At 35.0% G+C, this 22,454-nt stretch overlaps 1 protein-coding gene and 1 long non-coding RNA gene across 2 annotated transcripts in view; one reads left to right on the top strand and one right to left on the bottom strand.

Moving 5' to 3' along the window:
- Window positions 1-17,055, top strand: part of LOC140681933 (intraflagellar transport protein 74 homolog) — a 34,517-nt gene extending 17,462 nt beyond the window's left edge. Inside the window, exons 12-20 of the mRNA XM_072922650.1 lie at window positions 133-173; window positions 1,368-1,447; window positions 4,581-4,634; window positions 6,971-7,068; window positions 7,994-8,120; window positions 11,975-12,138; window positions 12,727-12,852; window positions 15,186-15,246; window positions 16,717-17,055. Of these exons, the coding sequence (XP_072778751.1) occupies window positions 133-173; window positions 1,368-1,447; window positions 4,581-4,634; window positions 6,971-7,068; window positions 7,994-8,120; window positions 11,975-12,138; window positions 12,727-12,852; window positions 15,186-15,246; window positions 16,717-16,832 (867 nt within the window). The 3' untranslated portion in view covers window positions 16,833-17,055. The remainder of the gene's footprint in view (window positions 1-132; window positions 174-1,367; window positions 1,448-4,580; window positions 4,635-6,970; window positions 7,069-7,993; window positions 8,121-11,974; window positions 12,139-12,726; window positions 12,853-15,185; window positions 15,247-16,716) is intronic.
- A 2,505-nt stretch (window positions 17,056-19,560) lies between these two features.
- Window positions 19,561-20,693, bottom strand: LOC140681935 (uncharacterized). Its single transcript, XR_012053153.1, has 2 exons — window positions 20,104-20,693; window positions 19,561-19,967 (listed from the first exon to the last, which is right to left on the bottom strand). It is a non-coding gene; the product is annotated as an uncharacterized lncRNA (long non-coding RNA).
- Window positions 20,694-22,454: the final 1,761 nt, after the last annotated feature.

The raw sequence follows: 22,454 nt of genomic DNA, 5'->3' as shown, positions 1-22,454 counted from the left end.
ATAAATTTGTGATTTCAAATGCTAAGTTTCTATTCCCTGTATTTTGAATTCGGGTTTTTTTTTTTTATAGTTTTCCTTTTTTTCATTTGTAGATTTAATTTTGTATGTTAAAGTTGTTGAACTTTTTTATAGGTTAAAGATGATAGTCAAAAAATTGCAAGCATGGAAAGACAGTGAGTAACCCTGTTATACTGTTGCTGTAAATTATATGTACATCCTAAAGACACATGGCTGTGTTCCTTCACAAAGTCTATTTCTATAGACTTTTAGAACATCACCACATCTTCAAACCTATACTAGTCTTAAAGTTCCATAGAATATGTTCTTCTATTTCAGGTAAACAAGTTTTATAGTGCTAAGACATTTAGATCTGCATAATTATAAGATACTTTCATCCCTTAGGAACACACCTTGAGAATATAAATTCATAATAGCACTGACTTAAACTTGTTTAAGATTGAAGAAGATACTTATTTGTAAGAGCTACTTCTCTGAGACAGCTAGGAAATTGAACTGTCATTACACTGCAGTCACAGATTTAAGTTTGTTTCTATGTTCTTAAAACCTAAGAGTTAGAAAAGTTCGATTTTAAAGAGTAGAAGGGCATTGCTTCTTGATTCTTAGGTAGTGGGCCTTTCCAAAGACTGGCCAGAAAGTCAAGTAAATTTTATCATAAATAGTAATGTATTGAGGGGGAGATAAACCAGTGCAGTATTTTCTGGTTTTGAGCCTTTTGATTTATCTTTCTTGAAAGAAAAACTGAGATAATTCATAAATTCTCTTAGAAACAATATTAAATTCTTCTAAGATGTATTCCCAACTATAATTATTGGTTAATTTTTAATGCATTTTAATTGGATAATAAGTTTTTTAACAGAATTTTAAAATAAATAACGATAACAAATAATTATATTTGAGATTTTATGTGTTAAAGGTGGTTTCATTTCACACTTTGATTGATTATGTAGCAGAGTGATTTGTTTGGAGATTTCTTAGTGGATTTTACAGAATACAGTTTAAGGAATACAGTTATTGCAGTTTAACAATTACGTTGTACCTCTTCAAAGCTGAATAGCAACCAGCAGAGGGACTAATTGAGTAAGTTAAGATATACTGATGACTCAACAAAAATTGGCTTTTGTTGAGGAAAATTGTTTTTTGTTGAGGCAGAATTTCTATTTAATAAACAGAGGACTAAGTGACAGATGATTTACATATACCTTTTATAATAACAAGAATCATCCTGATATTCTTTTGGTTTTGATAAATTTATAATTTCTATTTTTACGTGTGACTTTTCAATTTTGTCTAAAGTTAAGTATTTTACAACACAGTTTTAACCTTGATTTTCATTATCTATTTGTTAGGTTGGCAGAAGTAAAAGAAAAAATAGATTATTTTAAAAAGGTCATTCAACGACTTGATATGGACCTGGAGAACCATCGAGGTAATATGATTAGAGTTGTAGCAGACTATGCAGAGCTGCGTCTGTTTATTCTATAACAAACTCTTATACCTAGGAGTTGCCTAAAACTTTGAGGTTTATGCAGTAAGTCAAATACTCATCAGCATGAGAAGTTCTGTGCCTACAGATACAGCCTTTTCTTTTCAGACATAACAAATGGGAAATACCCACCTTTAGTGATACATTCAACAAGTTCATATTGAAAATTACCATATAAAACAGTAGGACAGCTGTCTGTTTTTCTGTCAAATTTTATTTTTAGTATTGTTTGGGAAATAGAAGTTTATCTTGCTGGAAGCACTGCAGTCCAAACTCATATTTAGAAATGCTTTCATTAATTTTACCTTTTACATTATCTGTTACACTGTCAGCAAATGTGGAATTGAGGATATTTAACAGCAATGTGTGAAGCATACTGAGTTCAGTATTATTTTTATCTGTCTTTGAAACTTCTTGGGTTGATCTTGGCAAGAAGAGGTTGTAAGCTGCCCAGTAATAGCCTTAGCTTATACTGACCTCCAGCAAATACGTGCTGCTAGTGCTTGGGCTAGGTTTGTTTGGAATTTTCCTAGCACTGGAAGTTATGGTTCTGTGGTTACTGGGTCTTCTGGAGGATGTAACTTCAGCATAAGGACAGGCCCCTAAAAGCTGTAAAAGGTTCTACATAAAATGAAGATCCATGCAATGGAAAACCTTATTTTGATTCTAAGAAATCTTGTTCAGATAGGAATTACATAAATATATGCCTGCATTCTGAAAGTCTTTATAACAAATTATTTAACTTCTGTAGGATTAAGGAATTGATGTCCATCTTACTTTATGCCTTTTCTTGTGCAATCAATGTAAAATCTAGCTGTAAATTTCTTCCAGGTAAATAAATATCTAAAAATCTGCCTCTAAACAGATGTTTCAGACATCTGTTTATCATCTGTTGCATGACAAAATATTCCATATTTCTACAAATACTTCACTTTTTTTTTTGCAAATTTATTAAGACTGCTTTATTAGCTTTGTGTTTCCAGACAGTATCATTGCAAACTTTACTGTTCTTTAATTTTTCTTTTTTGTTTGGCTTGCAACCATTTTTTTTATTTTAACATTGGAGAAATACAGAAGGTAAGAAGCGAGTTGCTTTTCACGCTTTATAGTTCAGTGCATACCCAAAATCATTTATTGGTGGACTGTGTCTTTCACTGTTTTAGTAAAATAAATCTGTTAAAGAAGAGTTTGAAGCATATGTAGGGGAAAGCACATGCTCTTTGTCAGCATATCAGAACCAATCAGAGTATTCAGAATCAAGTGGTATAATGCAGAGGGAATTATACCTCTCTGTGTAACACAGAGGGACTGAAGATATTAATAAAGAATAGCTTTAAGACACAGAAATGTAAACTCCCAGTGCTACCTTCCCTAGTGAATGGAGAGAAATCACAGAGGGCCATTCATGCTTCTGCTCTAAATCAGCATCTTAGTGTGTCCTTGAAATTCCTCTGCTCTCTGCCTCCCCAGTGACTTTTCTTCTGGATCAGTATTTAAACGTTATTATATAGCATTCCCAAAATTCAGCTCTAAAGTTTTTTATGTAAATAGCAGGTGAAGTGGCCAGTAAACAAAATAGACATTTTAACTAAGTATTATTTAATATTTTAGGATAAATATTTCTGTGATAGAAATATTTCTGAGCAAATATTTTAGCAAATAGACTAAACATATGATGTTGAAATAACTATTTTTAGGTTTTGCCTGAAAAAATCTAAATAAGTAAATAATTCACCCACTTATTACATGGCCTATATACTAGCAGTAAACTTTAATGATTAGTCAAAGTCAGCATTAACTCATAATTCAACAGATTTAACCCTTCATACATTGAGGGCGAGGTTAAGATACGTGTGTATTAATGACATATTTAAAAGAAAACTTACTGAAAACATATTTCAAAGTTGCGATCTTAAAATATTTTTTTCATTAAACACTTGACAGATCTTGTTAGTCTGTTTCATAGCTCACCATTACTAGAATTTTTAAGAGTAGAGCAGGCTAAGTCATTAACTATTTTGCAGGAGCCTTGCGTTGCAAAATGAAAGAGAGAGTACAGCAAGGAACAAAGCACAGCTGTAAGGAAGCTGAATCAGAATCAAAGTCCCTTATGGCCCCTCAGGTTTTCTTACTGTTTGTATATACCAGATATAAAAGGAAAGCATGGGGGTGCACAAATAAAAAAGTCCTAGAGAAATTTGCTTGCTCAGTTTTATCTGTACTATTTGATTCTTTTACTTTGTATCCTTTAAAATAAATAATCATGTTAAAAAGTAAAACAGACTCAATTAAAATTTAGATGTTTGAACCTTAAAATTATTTCTAGGAAATGAATTGTCTCATCTTCTTGTGACAGATACATCAGGTGTCCAACTTTACTAATACATATAAATTATAAGTTAATTATGATCGGTAGTTGAATTTAAAAATAGGTGAATATGAATGTTATTCCTTACTTCAATACTAGTATATTGAAGGTGTATGGAAATGTTTCCAACTTAATTGTAGAAAGTTTTCTGTGCATTTTATTTTCCTAGACCATTGCTTGTACAATTCTCCTGTTATTTTCCTGAGATTATCACTTGCAAGCTGCATATCCTTATGAAAGTCCATTCTAATAGGTGAAAGTACATTTGAAGTGGCTTATATATTCAACAGGGCTGCAGAAAGTTTTAACTAATCATAGTGCCCTAATACAAAGAAGCATTTGTACTCTATTGCTGAAATTCACTTGACTTCAGAAAAACCCTGTGAACTTCCTTTGTCCAAACCAAGTATTTCTCTCACTCTTGTCAATCAGAAGTTGTAACCCTGAAAGGTTGTCAAAATTGCATTGAGGCTCATTTATTACATGATCTTATTTTTTAATACAAAGATGTATATGATATAGTTAGTTGAACTGACAAATTAAATGTATATGATATAGTAAGTTGAACTGACAAATTAAATGAAGCAGGATGAATCTTCTAATTCCTAGGCATGTATAAATTTTATTTTTGAAACAGACATTTTGCCTTCCTGAAGGAATCCAGGCCTGAGACAATATAAAGTTAAATTAATGTTACATCTCTTGTAGGGGGAGAAAATTGGAAATACAAGGAGTTGAAGAAGAGGGAAGAAAGCATGGACAGTAAGTTGTCTAATTTTATTTAGCCTAATAACATATATATATATAAATATTATTAATCCTATTTACACTAAATCACAGGTTTTGTTTTACTATTAAAAAAGATAATTTATAGCTGCAAAGAATTGATGTGCTGATCTTTGCACAACGTTCTGTGGTCTTGTTCTGCAGACAAAATAATTGATATCTTACAGGACAGTCACAAATATTCAGAGTGTCTTTCAAGGCTTTTCATCAGCCATTAAATGTCTTAGGAGCACAACTTTATTTTATGAAGCAAAGCTATAATTAGTGGATTGAGTGATTAAAAGCAGAGCATCAACATGGAAGACTGTAGATATAATGTAATACTTTCAAATTAGGGCTTCTCTATTTACTCAAGATGAATGTTGCTAAAACCTTGTTACCTGTCAAAATTTTTAATGTTCTAGAGACTTTAGTAGCAGCTAACAGAGGATGAAAACAACTGACTTTAAGTATACCTTATTCCTTGTATACTGTAGGAGACAGCTTACAAAAAAAGTTGGTGTGTTACTCAGCAAAAGGGAAAATGGTCAGTAAACATGCCATGGAGGTTCAAGGGATATACCTTTTTTAAAGGGTACTTTTTTAAGTGTTGCATAAAGATGAATAAAAACCACAGTGAGTTCCTGTGTTTTCAAATTGCCAGGTTTCCTGAGAAGCAAAGAGACCAAAGCTCCCTTGATCTGAATTTTCCATATTATTACAGATGGTCTCTCCAAGGCTTGACTTTTTGGGTTTTGGTTCTGCTTCTACTCTTCATTAAAGGTTATTGCTAAAGTTACAGACCAGATAGTGATTTGGGGGACCAGAGACCTGAGAGATTTGGGAAAACATGCCAAGAGTCTTAAGGATGGGGAAACAGCAAATATGGTGCCTATGTAGAGGAAGATGGGACAGGGAAATACAGGCCAGTCAGACTAGTATCAGTTTCCAGAAATAATTTGGGAAAACTATGCAAGCTTACAATATGTAAATGTTACAGGAATGGGAATATGAATAACACTAGTATTGATTTGTCAAGTACAAACAACTGTTTTTCCTTCTTTTGTGTCAGAAAAATACTGCAGAAAAAGGAAGGTGTAGCAGATTATGTGTACTTTAATTTCAATACAACTTCTGCTGTCTTGTGTTTTTAGAAGCAAGCTAGGCAGATGTTGTCCGTTATTAACCTATATTGTGAATTACGTTAAAAAAATCATTAATTTTGAAAGATTCAGTGCCAAAATGAAAGGATGTATTCCGTGGGATTTTGCAGATAATTTGTCAGCTATTCAGGTTAGTCAGTATTTTCTTAGTAAGTTGGATGATGGGAGAGAGCATCTGACAGAACAGTTACAAAAATGGTGCCTCAGAAAAGCTGAAATCATGTTGGAGGATGTGGTTAGAATTTAGTATACATCTATTATGTTAGAAATCAATTACAAAAAAGTTTGGAAAGGACTAGGTGTAAGTTTCTACACTTGGATAATCAACAGCGAAAATGCAGAGTAGAGAGGATTCATTAGGTACAGCTCTGTGTTATGGCTCAGAGAGGGAAAGACAAAGTGAACATGGCTGAGCAGTATCAAACTAACAAGGAAAATACCACAACAGCAGGTGTACCTTGGAGTGTAATTTTTTAGACATCTGAAGTAATCTTTTTCCTTGTGCATCAAAATTCTTCAGATGGGAGTTCTGCACATAAAGAAGGGGGGCTGTCAGTCCTGAAGAAAATTGATGGGAGTATGCAGAAAGCATGACCTCCAAGGAGATATAAAAATAATTTCTTTTATTTTAGAAAATTTATAACAGTTATCAAATGTGTAAAAAGGCTGTTCCACATAATAAAGAAACAATTTATTTCTACATATATGTAGAGTATGGACAAGGAGTAACATACCACTAGGTGCAGAAAGATTTCAGATTGGATATTAGTAAAAACTTCCCAACAATATAATTTACCAAGCATTGAAACAGATTGTCCAGGAGAACTGTAGGGTATCCATCTGGAGTTCTGTGTGTGAAGAATATAGACAAACATCTGGATTACTGATGTAGAGCTGGTTTTATCCTGGAGCAAGTGAATTAATTTGATAAGCTCTTGCACTCTCTTGCATTCAAGAGCTTTTATGAATCTGTGAAATACACAGCATGCAAATGAAACAAGGTCAATAAGGTGACAAGTTTCAAGGTCTTTACCACCTGTCTTTTAAAAAAAGAATTAAAGTAACCTATCTGAAACTGTAGTGCTTCCAATTTAATACAAAGTTTTGACTGGAAACAACATTGCAACCATTAAAGTAAGAGCTTTCTTTTTCCTGTTTGTATATCTCTAGATTTTCTAGCGACTTTTGAAGATGTGAAGAGTCAGGTATTGGAGCGAAAGGCCAAAATAGAAGCCAGCATTGTTGCACTCCTGGAGTACTTGAGCAGGGTAAGCATGTGGCATTTCCATCCTCCTTTGGCAAGCTAGGACTTTAGACACGCGGAACAGGAGAGTGGCTGGATAAAGAAGGATGGTGGATTTTATATATTTGTATTTATCTACATAATAGTCTCTTAAACTGATTAAACATTAAACCATGTACAGCTGTAGTTAAAACAAGGATTTGTTTAATTTCTCTTTTTCTCGGGAAGAGTTTTGAACAGTGCGATTTTGTAACTAGAACAAAGGAATACTTTCATAATTTCTTTAACTCTTCATCTCTGCTATAACTAACATTAGTAACTATAAACATTTCAAATACTGCAAATAAAACTACTGCAATATTTTGTTTATCCAAAGTTTACAAATCTCAGTTCATGGGTATTCTGTCACTAGTGTTCCTGAACTAAAAATGTTTCAGTTGTCCCTCTGATCTACTAAAACTATGTCTGAAGTACCCTGATGTACGATATTTAATGTAAATGTTATAAATCAATAATAGTTCAGAAACTATTCCCATTTCCAGTCTGGCATTTTTTTTGCTTTCCAGACTTGTATTCTTTTTAATGTTTTTGGCTCCCATGGATTTTTTATATTATAGAAAACTTTCATCTGGGAAATATTTTGATTCTATGATTATTTTAATTGTCTCTTACCTCTTTCAATATAGTATACCATAAGGTATATTTTAGCCACTGTTACTTACTTTGCAACAGACTTATATGGCAGCACAGTTTATACTTGCTGCATTTTTATTTCATCTGTGCTGGCCTGTCAATTCATCTTTTATCAGAAGTTGGCAGAATGCAAGTCATTCACATTTAAGACACTCAAATAACACAGTGTCATAGGACAGGAGAGTTTCTTACTTGTCCAGTTACCAGTTGTTGCTTCAAAAATACAGCATGTTCTTATTGTTGTTGGTAACACACAGAATCTGAATCATATGAAACAAATTTCATCTGTTACTAATCAAGAGCTGAAGATTATGCAGGAAGACCTCACTTTCAAATCAAACGAAATGCAGAAATCACAGAGCACTGCTAAGAATCTGATTACAGGTGAGATCAGCAGCGGATTTTCTAATTAATTCCTTAAAATAATAAAGACTATCTGCATTGTTACACTGGTATCATGTAGAAGATTTCCAAATATTAGCTATCAAGTGATCTCCAAATATTAAAATAGAGTGGTAAGTTCACAAGTTTAAATGCTTGTCGGTGACAAGTTATTTATTTTCATAAAATTATCTCTATTTGGTTTTTTATTTATTTATATATATTATATATTAACTATTGTGTACTATGTATTTATAATAGGTATGTATGCTTATTTATATTTTCCTTATTATTATCACTAAATTATCAGCTTCCTAGCACAGATATATGTTTAACAAGTGTATTTCAATACAAGGGTTGAATTGAGCTAGAATTTGATTTTACTAATACTTACCTCAAAATAAGATCTGTCATGATCTTGATAGAGTGTTTAATAAACTGAAACAGAGTGCTGCATAGTTATCTAATGATGTATTTGTAAATGTAGTTCTTAGTATCACTTACTTATGGTTTATGCTTTTCCAAAAGATGTGTACCACAATTAACTGACAACAGTGAATAGCTCTCAAATCCTGAGGCTTCGGTTCTGCAGATTGAATACTCATTTTGACTTTATTTCCTAAATATTCCAATACTTATTAGCCTCTTGAGGATGTTCTCTGTAATTTCAAAAAGGAGGCAGTAGTTTTCTTTCATTCCCGCAAGAAGTATCTCTTTAGTTCATTATTTGCACTGTTTATGGTAGAATTGTCCTCACAATTCTGTGTCTTTGCCAATATCATTATTGGTTCAGCAGCCCTTTCCTTGTTTGTTTGGCTGAAAGGAAGGGGCAGGAATTAAGAATGATAAATCATTTTCTTAGAAGGTTGTTCCATGTTGTACTTCATAGTAATTTTCAAAATAGGAGCCAGTATTATGACTTCAAAGTAGTTATGAGGAAATGAGATGTTTGGCACAAAATGTTAGAGAAATTGATTTTCTGTTGTGTGATTTACCATTCATGTTTGCTTATCTGCAAATACTCATTTTGCAATTGTAGTGTAGTTTAAATTTCTGGGCCTGATATTAAAAGTTCAAATATGACTTTTTGTTCTTCCATATAATTTCTGACTATTTTACAATATAAGGATGTTTTGGAAGCATGTAGAACTATGGAGGCATTATTGAAAGAAAAATTTCTTTCTCTGTAAGGGAAGAGGAGGAAGTTATAGTACATAATTTTCAGCAGGCAGTTTTAAGTTATTCCTAAGTAAATGTCTGACAGCTGGGATTCACAGATAGTGAAACAAGATTATTTCAAATACAGTTTGCACAGTTGAAGTTCCTTCTAATCTTTGAATCATACAACAGTCATCTTCAGGATTCTTTTGTTATGATTAAAATCTTAATTTCCATATTTTCTTGTTGTAACAAAGATATAAAAAGTCCACCAGCAGAGCTCTTAAAAAAATAAAAAAGAAAAGGAAATCATGAAGGGTAAACAAAAGTGCTGATGGCATAGTTTCCCAAAAACATTTCCCTAGGTTGCTGTAGTTTGTTCTGAGTATTTGCCATTGTGTACACACTGCATGCTAGATGCTTCAACTTCATGGCCTATCAGAAGGAACTGGGCTGCATCCTCTTCCTGTCTCTTCCCCTAGAGGAATTTTTAAGTTTTTTCAGTTTTGAGTTTTATTCATTGAGTCTGCTGCTGAATAAGAATAAAATTTTCCTCTTCCAGTTTCTTTCCTTTTCTCCAGAAAGTGTGAATGGATAGGAATATTCATTGCAGTCTCATCATAGTTGTGTTAGACAGAACAGTCCAAGAATTTTTTTTTTGCCTTTTTGGCATTTAGATTGGTACTACTCTTTACATGTAAAATAAATTCCAACTGGTCAACTATGTATAATTTTAAAATAACAAAATACAGATATTAGAACAACTATATAAAAAGTGAAAATGCTGTGACGAGACCTAGGTAAATCCTCATGAACATCTATGATTGTTTCCCGTTACTTCTCTCCAATCCGAATTTATTTTATAATTTTATTTTTTACTGTATAAATAAATAAATAAACTCTCATTTATTGTTGTCCTTAAGCATTTGTCTTTAAACCACAGTGCCATGGAAACAAGCGAAGTAAAGCAGTGATCTGTTCAGTTGTGGTTTATAATCTGTCGTTGACCAATGCCAGAAACTTTATTGTGAAAGACTGAGCAGTTATAAAATGTTGTAGACACAGTGAATATATTTTCTTAAGTCCTTGGCAGTGAAAGGCAGACTGTTAATTACTTTCATGTGAAGCAATCAGAAATATTTTAATTTAAAATCCTTCTTTTAATATGCATGGGGATTTTTCATATTTATATAAACGCTCCTTAGACATAGAGGACACTTTTAATCTTATCTTATGGATGATCTTTCCTCAAGATAATTGCAAATGGTACAAAAATCTTGATTTGTCCTTTTTTTAATTTTGAGGTTCCTAAAGAAATCATGAAAGTGCTCTGTAATATGCCAGAAATGTTGATAAAAGTGATTGTTTCACTCTAAAATATAAGTATATGGTATAAATATGCAAGCAGAGAGATGAGTAGCAAAATCTTATGAGAGTGTTTTGATCACGTGAGATTTTCCCATATAAATCCACTGACAGGACTATACCCACCGTTTTTGGAAAGGTAAACTCTCCTTCTGTCACATGGACACATCTATTTTTTTCTGCCTTACTGCCTTGGTTAAGTTGGGGAGGAAATTTTCTGTCCTCTTTTCAACAGATAAGTACAAATCTCAATATGGAAACCTATGCCAAGAAAAGGTTTTTTGTGCAGTCTCATCCCTCTCAATAGCCCTTGTTGCCTGCTACTTTGGAATGTAGGAAGAAAATTGCGTTATCTGTATTATTCTTCTGAGTTAGACACAGATCTGAAATATAAGATGATGTAGCCACGTGTTTAATGTTCAGAAGCGTGAATGAAATACAACGACAGGTGAGATCACAAAACCATCCAAACTAAATCTAGCCAACATCTATTCCTTCCTGACGCCGGGTAGGTAGCTTACCCCAAGACTGAGTCAAAGTATTTTTATTACTTCGTGTATGTGTATTGTTTCTTCTCTCCCATGTGTCTGGACAGCTTCAGTCTCTACAGTCCTCTTTATGTCAGAATCCACCCACAGTTCTAATTCCTTTAATTACATAACTCTGTTATGTTTTTAATGGCATCTCAGAAGTAAATGCTGTATACTTGCACCATTTTTGTAGCCTATATTGATGTTGTAAGCTGTGACACTTCTTTTTTGAAGAATATATGAAGGATATATGAAAATGTTTTTCTTTACAAAGCAAATGTTTACAGCAAGTTACGCTATTTGTTGTCCTAAAACTAAGCCTTATCCATATTCAAGCAGTACAAATAAAAATAACATGATGTTAAAACTCTCCTAAAAATACTTCTTTGATTTGTCTACATTTTGTCTGCACTTCTATTGCATTGCAATAAACTTTTTCTAAGTTATCACCACTGTTTTAAGATCATGGTGCTATAATTAACTGTGTGGTGCTATAAACATTACAAATAGATAATTGTGTGGTGCTATAAACATTACTGTGATACAGACCATCACAATTTCATTACTCTTCACTTACGGTTTATAATACAATAATTGAAGTGTATGAGTCTGACTTGTGGCATTGTTGTGAAGATCAATTTTTTTATTTCCTTCACATTAATAGCTCTCATAAATATAAAAAATCAGAAGTACATTTAGGGGCTGTTTATATTGGTTAAATATAGCATAAATCTTTATGTAATGGGCTATGTATTTTGAAACAAAAAGTGCTGTTAATTAGAGATTGTGTTTCTGGTGATCTAGAGAGTCAAAAACTGCAGCTGGACCTACAGAAGATGGAACTGTTGGAGGGCAAGATGGTTGGTGAACTAGCTTTTCTTAAAGACAAAATTGAACAGACAAAAGCAGATTTGGAGATCTACAATAATTTGCCAGCTCTGAGAGTATCAGGAGAAGAAAAGAAAAAGGTAATGAAAGGGATGAAACAAAGTGTGTGCTTTTGAACAGCTAGTGGAGGGAAATCCATTTTTGTGACTGACAGTCCTTCTGACAGCTGAAAAACAGGATTGCACAACAGTGCAAATTACTCCAAGTAGTATATTGCTTATATGTATGATCTATTAACTTGGTACATGTAGCAGGTATTCATCTAGGTATCTTTTGATAGCCTCCTTCCACAAAGTCTCCCTATACTGTTTTAGCAATTCAGCTAAACTCTTAAGCAGTGTATGTCTACCCATAGCTTTGAATTTAGCAATCTAACACAGAACACAAGCAAAAGAGAATTTTCTACAAATTCTTAATAACAACATTCCCACTAGTGTTCTAACAGTATTGTCTAAGCATACAACTTGGTCATAATAATTGATTATTATTTTTCGGATAGAGCATGCAGTAGAGAAAAGCATATGAGTTGTTTTTGTATATGCATGTGCTCTTGTTCTAAAAGGAAAAAAAGTAGTATCTTGAGAGGTAAATTGAAGTTAATGTGCCTGAAGCCTACAGCAAATGAACTCATCCATTAATCAGCTTTTTCTGGGTTTTTTCCTAACTAGAAACTCAAGGATGACAAAGAAAAATTAGCAAAACGCAGTCGTGCTTTTAAGAAAATAATGGAGCATTTGAATACAGAGTATGAGACACTAAAGAAGGAGCTGCAAGAAAATGAGACCTATTCTCAGGTATAGGTCAAGTTACATATTATCCCTCCAGTTGTGTGTTTCTTGGTTTTGGTTTTCTCATACACATGAAGCATTATACAAACAGAATCTGTTTGTTCCTTCTCAGTGAGTTTTCTAAGTCATGTGTTTTAAGTAGGTAACCATATTTGTTGTTTTCAAACAAAACGTAATATTGTGCCAACAATTGGCTTGTAAGCTTTGGATTATTGGCAGAGATTTTTCTGAGCTAAAAGTTATGTGAATCTTTTGTTTAAGTGTTTGTATTAATCTTGCTCAGAACTCTACCTTCTGCCCTTCCTTTGCTTAATTAGTTTGAGGACAAACTTAGAAACTGCAGGGGAAAAAACGCCTCTACTAATTAGCTAAGATCCCTCTTGCTTTAAAAGTGCCTCTTGTTTTTAAAACTGTGCTGTTTATTCCATTTTCCTTTTTCCAGTTCTACTTCTTGCAGGCCACTGAAGTTTTTAGAGTCTGTTCACATTTAAACAACTTTGGTATATGTATATGTTTACATTTCAAAAGTGAATCAAGAAAGAAAATGTTTATTACCTCTTGAGTGGCTTCTATTCTTTCACTATAAATACACATAAATTGCTGTCATTTTGGCAGAAAACTTTACTGATCCATACATTTGAATGCACAGAAGAAAAATAGATAACCTTAAGATAAGGTGAAAGGGAAACTGATTTTTTTAATGCATTTCACTGTTTTTTATTGATTGAGGTTGTTGAGATATTTGTCCTTTAGAACTGTTATTTATTCTAATACAGTTAAAAGCTGAAGGTCATATTGTACGTGTTCAGGTTGACTTTCTTCTGAAATTAATGTTGCAGAGCAGATGAGAAGGCATAGTTCTGACTGAGGCACATGTGTTCATTTGTAGCATAGAATTTTTATAATCATTCTAGGGTGATGATATAAATCCTCAAAGCTACATGCCAAAGCATGGAAGACTTCAGATACTGTGAATCTTTCTTGCCAAGATCAAATTCTAGGGTTTAAGTAAATTAGAAATGTATACCCAAACAGTATTAAGATACTTGCATAATGAGGCTTAACATTTTATATAAAATAGTAGTTGTACAGAATTTCTTCAGTTCATTAAGCTGTGGCAGTTCTGTTTTTATGTGTGTGAAATGGATTTGTTTCTTTATTTTTTAAGGCCTGAATGTAAAAAAATGAGGGTGAATTAAAGTATGTCCTATAATAACTGATTATTTGACATTCATCAAGCATTTTGAAATACAAATAGTGTTCATAAATGTGGAGGATTTGGGCAATTTTGCAAGAGGTCAATTGGTCTTCAAGCAGTTACTATAAAAATACACTAAATCTTTCCTTTTCTGTGAGCAAGATAGTAAGTATTTCAGTTCCAGGCTCCTTTACTGGCTGTACTAATAATTCTAATTAGTCAGAAATACCTAGTCTTGGAAATAAATAATTGCCTTGTTTGCTGCAAACAAGTACATTAGATAATTGATTCTTTGCTGTTAAGGTTTGAATTATACGGAAACTATTTTCATCTCTTACAGCTTAAGGAAAGCTTTAAAGTAAAATACTGCAATATTTTCCATATTTATGATCTTAGTTTCCACTTAAAGTTTAGTCTCAGTATGGTTTTCAGTTTTACTTTTAAAAATAACATCTCCATATCTTGAAATGCAGAACCTTGAACAGTAGCATCAGAAAAACAAATATGAAATTGTATTTTAAGGAAGCAGCCGTCAATATAATATCCACATTAGTTTCCTGTTGATGCTGAAAGTACTGAAGAAGTGCCAGCGCTGAATCCACACTCCTACAATCTTCTCAATGCAGCTCTGTTCTTATCACAACTTCTGGCATCAGACAGGAAACTTAACTATGGAAGTAAGGAAGTTTCTTCTGAGTAGTGCAAAGTCCAAGACAGTGTCAGGAAATATTGTATGTTTGGTGATTTTAGATCTTACTGATTCTAAGAAGAGATCCATCTAAATGATATGAAGCATAATGAAAATTAGTATCTCCCTGAATTGTTCACCTTTTTACTTCTGACTTGCTTGTTAACTTTCTTTTATGGCAAGTCTTGAATTCCCATCTGACTTTTTTCATCTGTCACTGCAGTTGCATACAATGCTTTTATACAGATGGATTATGAAGTGCTAAATTATATATGCAGGTTAATCATCAGCAGCTTTAAAAGCATTTTGCCATTGTTTCTCATGTCTGTGTTTTTTTATTGAGATAATCAGTTGATAGAGTACAAGGTACTGATACAAAATAATTTGTGTAAAATATGTGTGTAATTATTACCTTTTTCATTTTTGGCTCTTTTTGTGTTTTTGTGTTTTCAGCTTACAAATTTGGAGAGGAAGTGGCAGCACCATGAGCAAAATAACTTTATGATGAAGGAATGTATCCTTTTCTTTAAGAAGTAAGAGTCAAATTCACACACTGAGGAAGAAGTCTGTTTCCTCCAGCAGAATAAGACAGGACGGAATGGGCTGCAAGAGATAGGGGAGGAGGGGAAAGGCAATCTATTGCAAATATCTGGTTAGCTGATAGATATTATATATAGAAAAACTTATGTGTGTTATCTGAAAGAGTTTTACAGGGTCCTAAAGCATAAGCTTTGCCTTGCAGTCTGAAATATTTCCTTCTTTCTCAGGTTTGCTGCTAGGTTTCATACAAAGTTCATCTTCACATCTCTCCAGTCTTATCTGATATTAATCTGCTAGTGTAGCATTGTTTGAAAACATGCTGGGGTGCGGAAACTGTCTTGTAGCTCTCTCTTTTTGGGATTCAATTTAACAAGTTGCATTCCAGTAATCATATCAGCAAAATCATTACTTGCTGAATTGCAAATGGCTTTCATAAGGTAGTTTTTGAAATTAAAAAAAGCACTGAAGTTTGTTTTAAATAAAATGGATGATTCTTCTCATCTGGTACTATTTTTCTATTTTTTCCTTAATTATGATAGAGATCTGAATGGGACCAGGCTGTGCTTTTATCTTATATTCTAGTGATAGTGAATTCACTGCAATAAAATTACTTCTTTAAAATTATTTAAGAAATAAATTGTTATTTAAAAATTCTGAAATCTCTGAGATGTACAAAATTATCATTACATGATTACAGAACAAATGGAATTGGTAAAGGTAACATCAAAACCTGACCCCACCATCTAGCGTAGTGTGTTGAACAATGAACATTCCTTCATGTCTCAGAAAATGGCATGGGGGTATATTTCAGGCAATTCTGTGTTAGTCTAGCCATCACAGAAATAATACTGATGATGGTGATAATTATTTAGTAATTAATGCAGATACATATAGCTATATGTATATGTATACATATAATGTTTTCTGCAAATACTGAATATCCCATTTCTCAAATCTGCTAAGTGCTCTAACTCTTCAAATGTATCTGAACTCTTAGAAAATATCTGAAAAAAGTCTTGGATGGTGTAATATAGTTGGAGCCTCTTTGAAGGAGTCTGTACAGGAATATTTTATTAAGGCAATATTCTTAAACCAAATTTTTCTCAACCAAAAAGACTTTAAGTCAAACCAAGAGAAAAAGTTGATCAGGATATTAAAGTATCTCCTAACTTGGTACGAAATATTGCCTATCCAAGTGCAGACCCTTATGCAGAGTACTTATGTCTTCTTGGCCTGCTGGAGAGGAGATGCCTTCTTGGACTGGGACCTAGGACTTCTGTAGCTAGACTGTACAGCTGTATATAACTGAATGCCTTGAAATGGTTGGGTTTGCAATGTAACAATAGGCAGAGTCCTTTATGAGGCACTTACTGCCTCTGTGTGTGTATCTGTGATTATGCTCATATTTATACTGGCAGTTTGTTTCCTTAATTCTTTTAATCAGTCATAGCAACAAAAAGTCAGGAGAGTGACTACCAGCCAATAATGAAGAATTCAAGAAAGCTTGTCAAAGAATACAACAAAGCTCTCATAGAAGCGTTACAGAACATGAAGAACTGAACCCAGGCATTTCCTTCCTGCCCAAATGGACCAACAATGAGAGATGTGCAAAAGCCATATGGAAAGCTGGACTACTGAGATAATTTATTCACCACTAGGGTGACAGATATTCTTAAAATTATTTTCCAGATAAATTTTTAGAAATTACAGGTTTTAATACTATCCATCCTTTTGCACTGTTTAAAAGTTTTAAAAATAAACATTGAATTTTTAGAAACAAAAAGGTCAGACTGCCCAATGAATTACTGGGGCCCATTGCTGAATTGCATCTCAAATGTGAAATTTTAGTCCGCTTTACAGTCTGAATTTCTAATTGCCTTGTAGTCCTACCCCTGCAAAACAGAAAGGACTGCTTGACAGGCTGTCATATTCATTATCTTAAATTAAGTGCATAATAAGATAAATGGTAATATCAACATACTATGCCTATATATATAGCAATTTATACCAAGTAAGGAAAGCATCTAAGGATAAGCATCTTTTAAAGTTAAAATTGCTTCATAATGTAAATTCTTACAATAAAAGTAAATGCCAACAAATTTTCATTTCCTAATGGAGAATTAACTTTGTTATTTTTTAAGATGTAATTATAAAGAGCAAACTCTGATGAAAAGTAGTGAAACATAGCTAACACTGATTTTGTGTGAAGCATTTTACTGCTGTAGTATTTACCAGTAAAGGAAATAGCAGAGAAATTTATTTGTATTTTTTACAGTGTTTTTTCCCCTCCAGTTTCAAGCGGCAATGTCATATGAAACCTCTGACAAAAACAATGAAGAGTTTCAACATAGAACAAAAACAGGGCTTATATAGAAAATAACAATGTACTTTATGATACAGAAATTTCAGAAAATGTTTAGATTTTTAAAAAATCCATTTATGTATTTGTCTCACATTGTACATGTAACTTATTTATAAATGGCTTATTGATCATTTCTGTCACCTGGTATGTTGTAAGCTAGTCCTCATTAAATAGAAAAAGGACAGCTGATTATAGATAGAAATCTTAGCTGAACAGTAAACTAGTCTTATCAAAAGAAATTATGAAAAAGCAGTTGGATCTGAATTTATAGTTTTCTGCTCTCTTAGAGAAGTTTTTCAGAAAAGAGGTAGATTATGCACCTCACTTCATGAAACTGGAGTAGAGAAATTATTAGCAAATGTTCTGCGTCCATTAAAACAGTTCTGCATTTTTGTCACTAAATTTCCTCAAATCTGTGATTGCCTTTTTGAGTATAAAAAAATTTGTAAGCTAAAAATGTTGAAGATCTGTACAGAAAGCACTGTGTTTGCTAATTCAGCACACTGAATGGTGTTGTTCTATATGTTTAGAATATTTAGAGATAATGGAATGGGATTTCTATAAACTAAGGACTGTTATCTAGGGAAATTCCCACTAAAGTTTCTTCCTTCCTGACAGAGTTTCAGCTATTCCAGAGAAAGCCTATTATTTGCAGAGATAAAGTTGAAGTCTAATATTCTTACCAATCGAGCCATCAGCCAGAGAGATCACCTCCTGAATTCCACTTTTGCTAGAATAACATATTGCAATGAACAATGAAAAAAAGCTGCAGACTGAAAAAACATATTGCTTAATCTTTGCTTTCTCTCAGGGCAGGGGAGGGTTTTATTCCGTGGTAGTGATTCTGTAAGATAGCATGGTAAAGCTTACAGGTTTTTGCTGTGTTCCCAGGAGATGCTGTCATGAAACCCCTTTCTCCAGCATGCTGTTCTGTTACTTGTTCTGCCTAAGGATCTTCAGATAATCTGTTTCTGTGTAAGAATCTCATCACTCATTCTTTCTCTTAACAGTTCACCCTTATGGTCCTTGATAGCAGTCATAGTACCCATGGCTGACAAGAGCTGTATAGATTTGGAGTAGTAAGCTGTGCAGCGTTTCATCTCCCTCTGGAAGATTATTAACTCGTTCCTAGTAGTGAGCTGAGTAAATTGTACCTTTATGTAGTTCCTCAAGTGTTAGTGAAAATCACCTTTTCTTTAACTCTTTACATACATATATATATATTTTTTTTTTTAATATGGTTTAAGTACCAGACAATGTTTTTTCACTGAAGCTCCTGTGTGTACATGAGGACATGAATTCAGTAATACAGGTCTCTCTCTACCCAGGCAATCTTTTATCCATTTTGTGCTTTGACTTCAGACTGAGAAGACATGTATTAACTGTCAGCATTTGCAGAATTGAGATATTTAAAATCTCTTCTGCTCACCTCTCTTAGCAGGGCTGAGTATCACCTCCCTGAGCCTGCCTGGCAATGCTCTTCCTCAGGTGCCCCAGAATACTGCTGGCCTGTTTTGCTGTGCACTGTTGGATCTTGGTCAGCTTGGTGTACACCAGGAAGGGCCCCAGGGTGCTTCTCAGTAAAGCAAGTTTCCAGCCACTCAGCCCTCAGTGTGCATGAGTGCCTGGATTGTTCCTCCACAGGGGCAGGACAGTGCATGTATCTGTGTGGAAATGCAGTGTGTGGAACTGCATGACATTCTTGGCTGCCCACTTCATGCTCTGAACAGCACTATACCCATATAGATTATCAGCCACTCCTCCCAGCTTTGTGTCATCTGCACCAGGTCATCAGTGAAAAGGTTAAACTATATTGCCCTCTGTCATGGTTTGACACTGGCACAATGCCAGTGCCCCCATGAAAATGCAATCTCTCAATTGAATGCTGTGACATGCGATCGAGAACAGAGCAAAGCAGGCCCAAGCTTAATAACAAGAAAAAAACTTTATTAAGCTACTACTACTATACTACTATAAAAGGAAAAAGAAAGAAAAAAACACACACAAAATCAAAATGAAAACCTTCCAAAGCATTCCTCCTCATACCACCCACCTCCAACAAACCACAGTGAGACACAACCTGGACCCAAATCAGGTTTCCACCATCCAGACAATTGATTCTCAGTCCATTGACGGAGTGAGGAGCCCCTCCTGTGCCACAGACCCCCCCAAGAAACACAGCTGCCACATCCTGTGCTTCCATGTCACGACATGGCACCGCCCGGAGAAAAAAGTTTGCCAGTGGTGACCCTCTCCTTTCCATGCACAGTGCTCTCACCACCAATGCATGGATGGACAGACTTCTTTTTAGGATTTTTCCTTTCAAGGATGCCCTGCCAAGAGGGGAAAAACAACAGTTCAGTTTTTCATTTTTGGGACCACAGTCCCCTCCATTTTCCCCTGGGGATGAGGGTCCAAGAACAGAGATCTTCTTCTCCCTCTCTGAAGACAGGGGGCACCACCACAAACCTCCTTAACTTTTCTCTGTTCCCTCCACTTCTGTCTTTTCCCACCTGAAGCAGGTCTCTTTGGCTCACCGGCATCCTCCTAAAATACAGTCTCTCTTGGATGAGAAGATCAGTTCAGTCTGTGGCTACCAAGAAAAAGTCCAGCCCAAAAAACACTCCATCATCTCCTCCCACCTAGAATTTCTCCTTCTAACATCCCAGGGTCCAAGCTGTCTCTCTTCCTCTCTTTCAAACCAAGGAGGAGAAAAATTTCACAAAGCTTTCATTTCTCAGGAAGGGTTAAAAGTCCCGACTCCCAGAGATGGCTTGCTGCTCAGGCTCCAGCTCCCACAGGCAGCTGAGCACCTTGCAGCCCCCCCTGCTCTTCTCCTTCCCCGCAGTGAACGGCTGACAAAACCATCGCTGTCTCTTTTGAGAGAGAGAGAGAGACTCTGGGGGGGAATGGAGACATCCCAGATTTCTCCACCCTTCCATCTGCAGGGGGCCAGCCCAGTTCCAGTCCCTCCACCCTTGGGCCTACCTCCGAAGGCCACATGGCTTTCCCCTCCCCCACCGAGCCACGGGCCGGGCAGGGGAGAGCCTGCACTGCACGCTGACCGGAACCAAAGAGAGTGAGTTCTCCTGGGAATTCTGCTTTTCACCCCTCTGTGTTCACAGAGGCGTGTCCACCTTCAATTGGTCAATGTCCAAATTGACCTCTTCCTTCCGGAAAAATTCTTCTTCTGTGTCAAACCATGACGCCCTCATATCCATGGCTGTGGTATTCCACTACTGGCTGTCTTCTGGCTGGATTTCAGGCCACTAACCAGACAGTGAGCCCCAAGCCTCCTTATCTAACCATTGTCAGTTTATCTGTGAGGATTTAATGGAAAACTCTGGCAAACACCTTGCTTATGTAGAGAAAAACAACATCCACACCTCACTTCTTGCATGTTATTAGTTGCCTTATTGTGGAAGTCTATCTGATTGGTTAAGCATAATTTCTGCTTCATAAGTCTGTGTTCTCCGCTCATTATCAACTTCCCATCTTTCATGTGTCTGGAAATCATATCCAGCCTTAGTTGCTTCACAACTTTCTCAGGGATTGAAATGAGGCTGACCAATCTCATTGGACAGATCACTCTTCTTGCTCTCCTGAAGGTAGAGACACATTCTAGCTTTCAGTACTCAGAAGCCTCTCCCTAACTACTACCTTACTTACTTACTACCATAAAATAAAAAAAGGTACTCAGGAATGATCTTGCATTGCCTTAAGTCAGCTACCTCTCTACACATATGAGTTCATCTCAACAAGCTCCATGTAATTGCATGTATGCAGTTTGTTAAAAGTTCTCTTACCTAGTTCCCCTTCAGTAAGAAGCCACTGAGGCATTAGGATACCAGGTTTGACAGTCACTGTCACTTCCACATCCCACTTCAATGGCACACAGTATGAAAAGAAGCATTTCCACTTCAAAGCCTACAATCAAAGCATCTGTTGCCTCCATGTTATTTGTGCTTGAGGAAGAGCACAGGAATGACTGCTGTTGTTCCCAGCTCATGATGACATGACAATACACCAGCCTCATTCCCCATATATAGAGGGATATCATCATATCTCCAAGAAAACTGTATTTTTGCTGCAAACAATAGTTAATCCTTTTGTTGCTCTTCCTGCTTCATCTTGCCTTCATTACTTTTCATGGTGATTTTAAAAAGCTAGTTTTTCTTTCAAAATAAGTTTATTTTTTAATTTCTCATAGTGAGCTTAGAAGACAAAAATGCAATATTCCTAAGAGCAATTCCAGACAGGCAGAACACTGAGAGCTCTTTCTGCTTAACAAGTTTAGTTAATGGCTCTTAGTGCTAGTATGTGCTGTTTTCATAATTGTAGGGACATGTTTCCAAAGTGAAGTGTTTGTAAATTCTTTTGGTACACTTCTATTTTCCTGCTGCAAGCATAAAGCAAAAATACAAGGTATAATGCAGGCCTTATGAAGATGTGCAAGCCGTTAGAATGTCTTAGGTTGAGGAGAATGAGATTAAAGGCTTACTTTGTAACTGTTCTTAAAGTATCTGCTTTGAGTGGGCTTGGAAATGTCTCCCATGGTGATAATGGGTGTGGTGGATGTAGCAATTGGAGTGAAAACTTCAGATTCTGAAAGTGGTCCTAAAATTGGAGCTGCTTTGGACACCTGCATGGTGTGAATAGCAGCTGAGCACCAAATTATACATGTCTTGTATGTGCAGAGCAAGGCTCTGAAATGCAGATCGATCATTCAGAAGGAACCTGGATTCCTCCCAAACAAAATAGTTGTCATCTTTTTATTTTTTAATAAAGAGGAAGGAAGCCTTTAAGCATTCACTGCTACA

The sequence above is a fragment of the Taeniopygia guttata genome, chromosome Z (genome assembly GCF_048771995.1).
Source record: "Taeniopygia guttata chromosome Z, bTaeGut7.mat, whole genome shotgun sequence".
Lineage (NCBI taxonomy): Eukaryota > Metazoa > Chordata > Aves > Passeriformes > Estrildidae > Taeniopygia > Taeniopygia guttata.
Note: the sequence above shows the minus strand (reverse complement) of the source record. Positions and strands in the feature narration are given on the sequence as shown.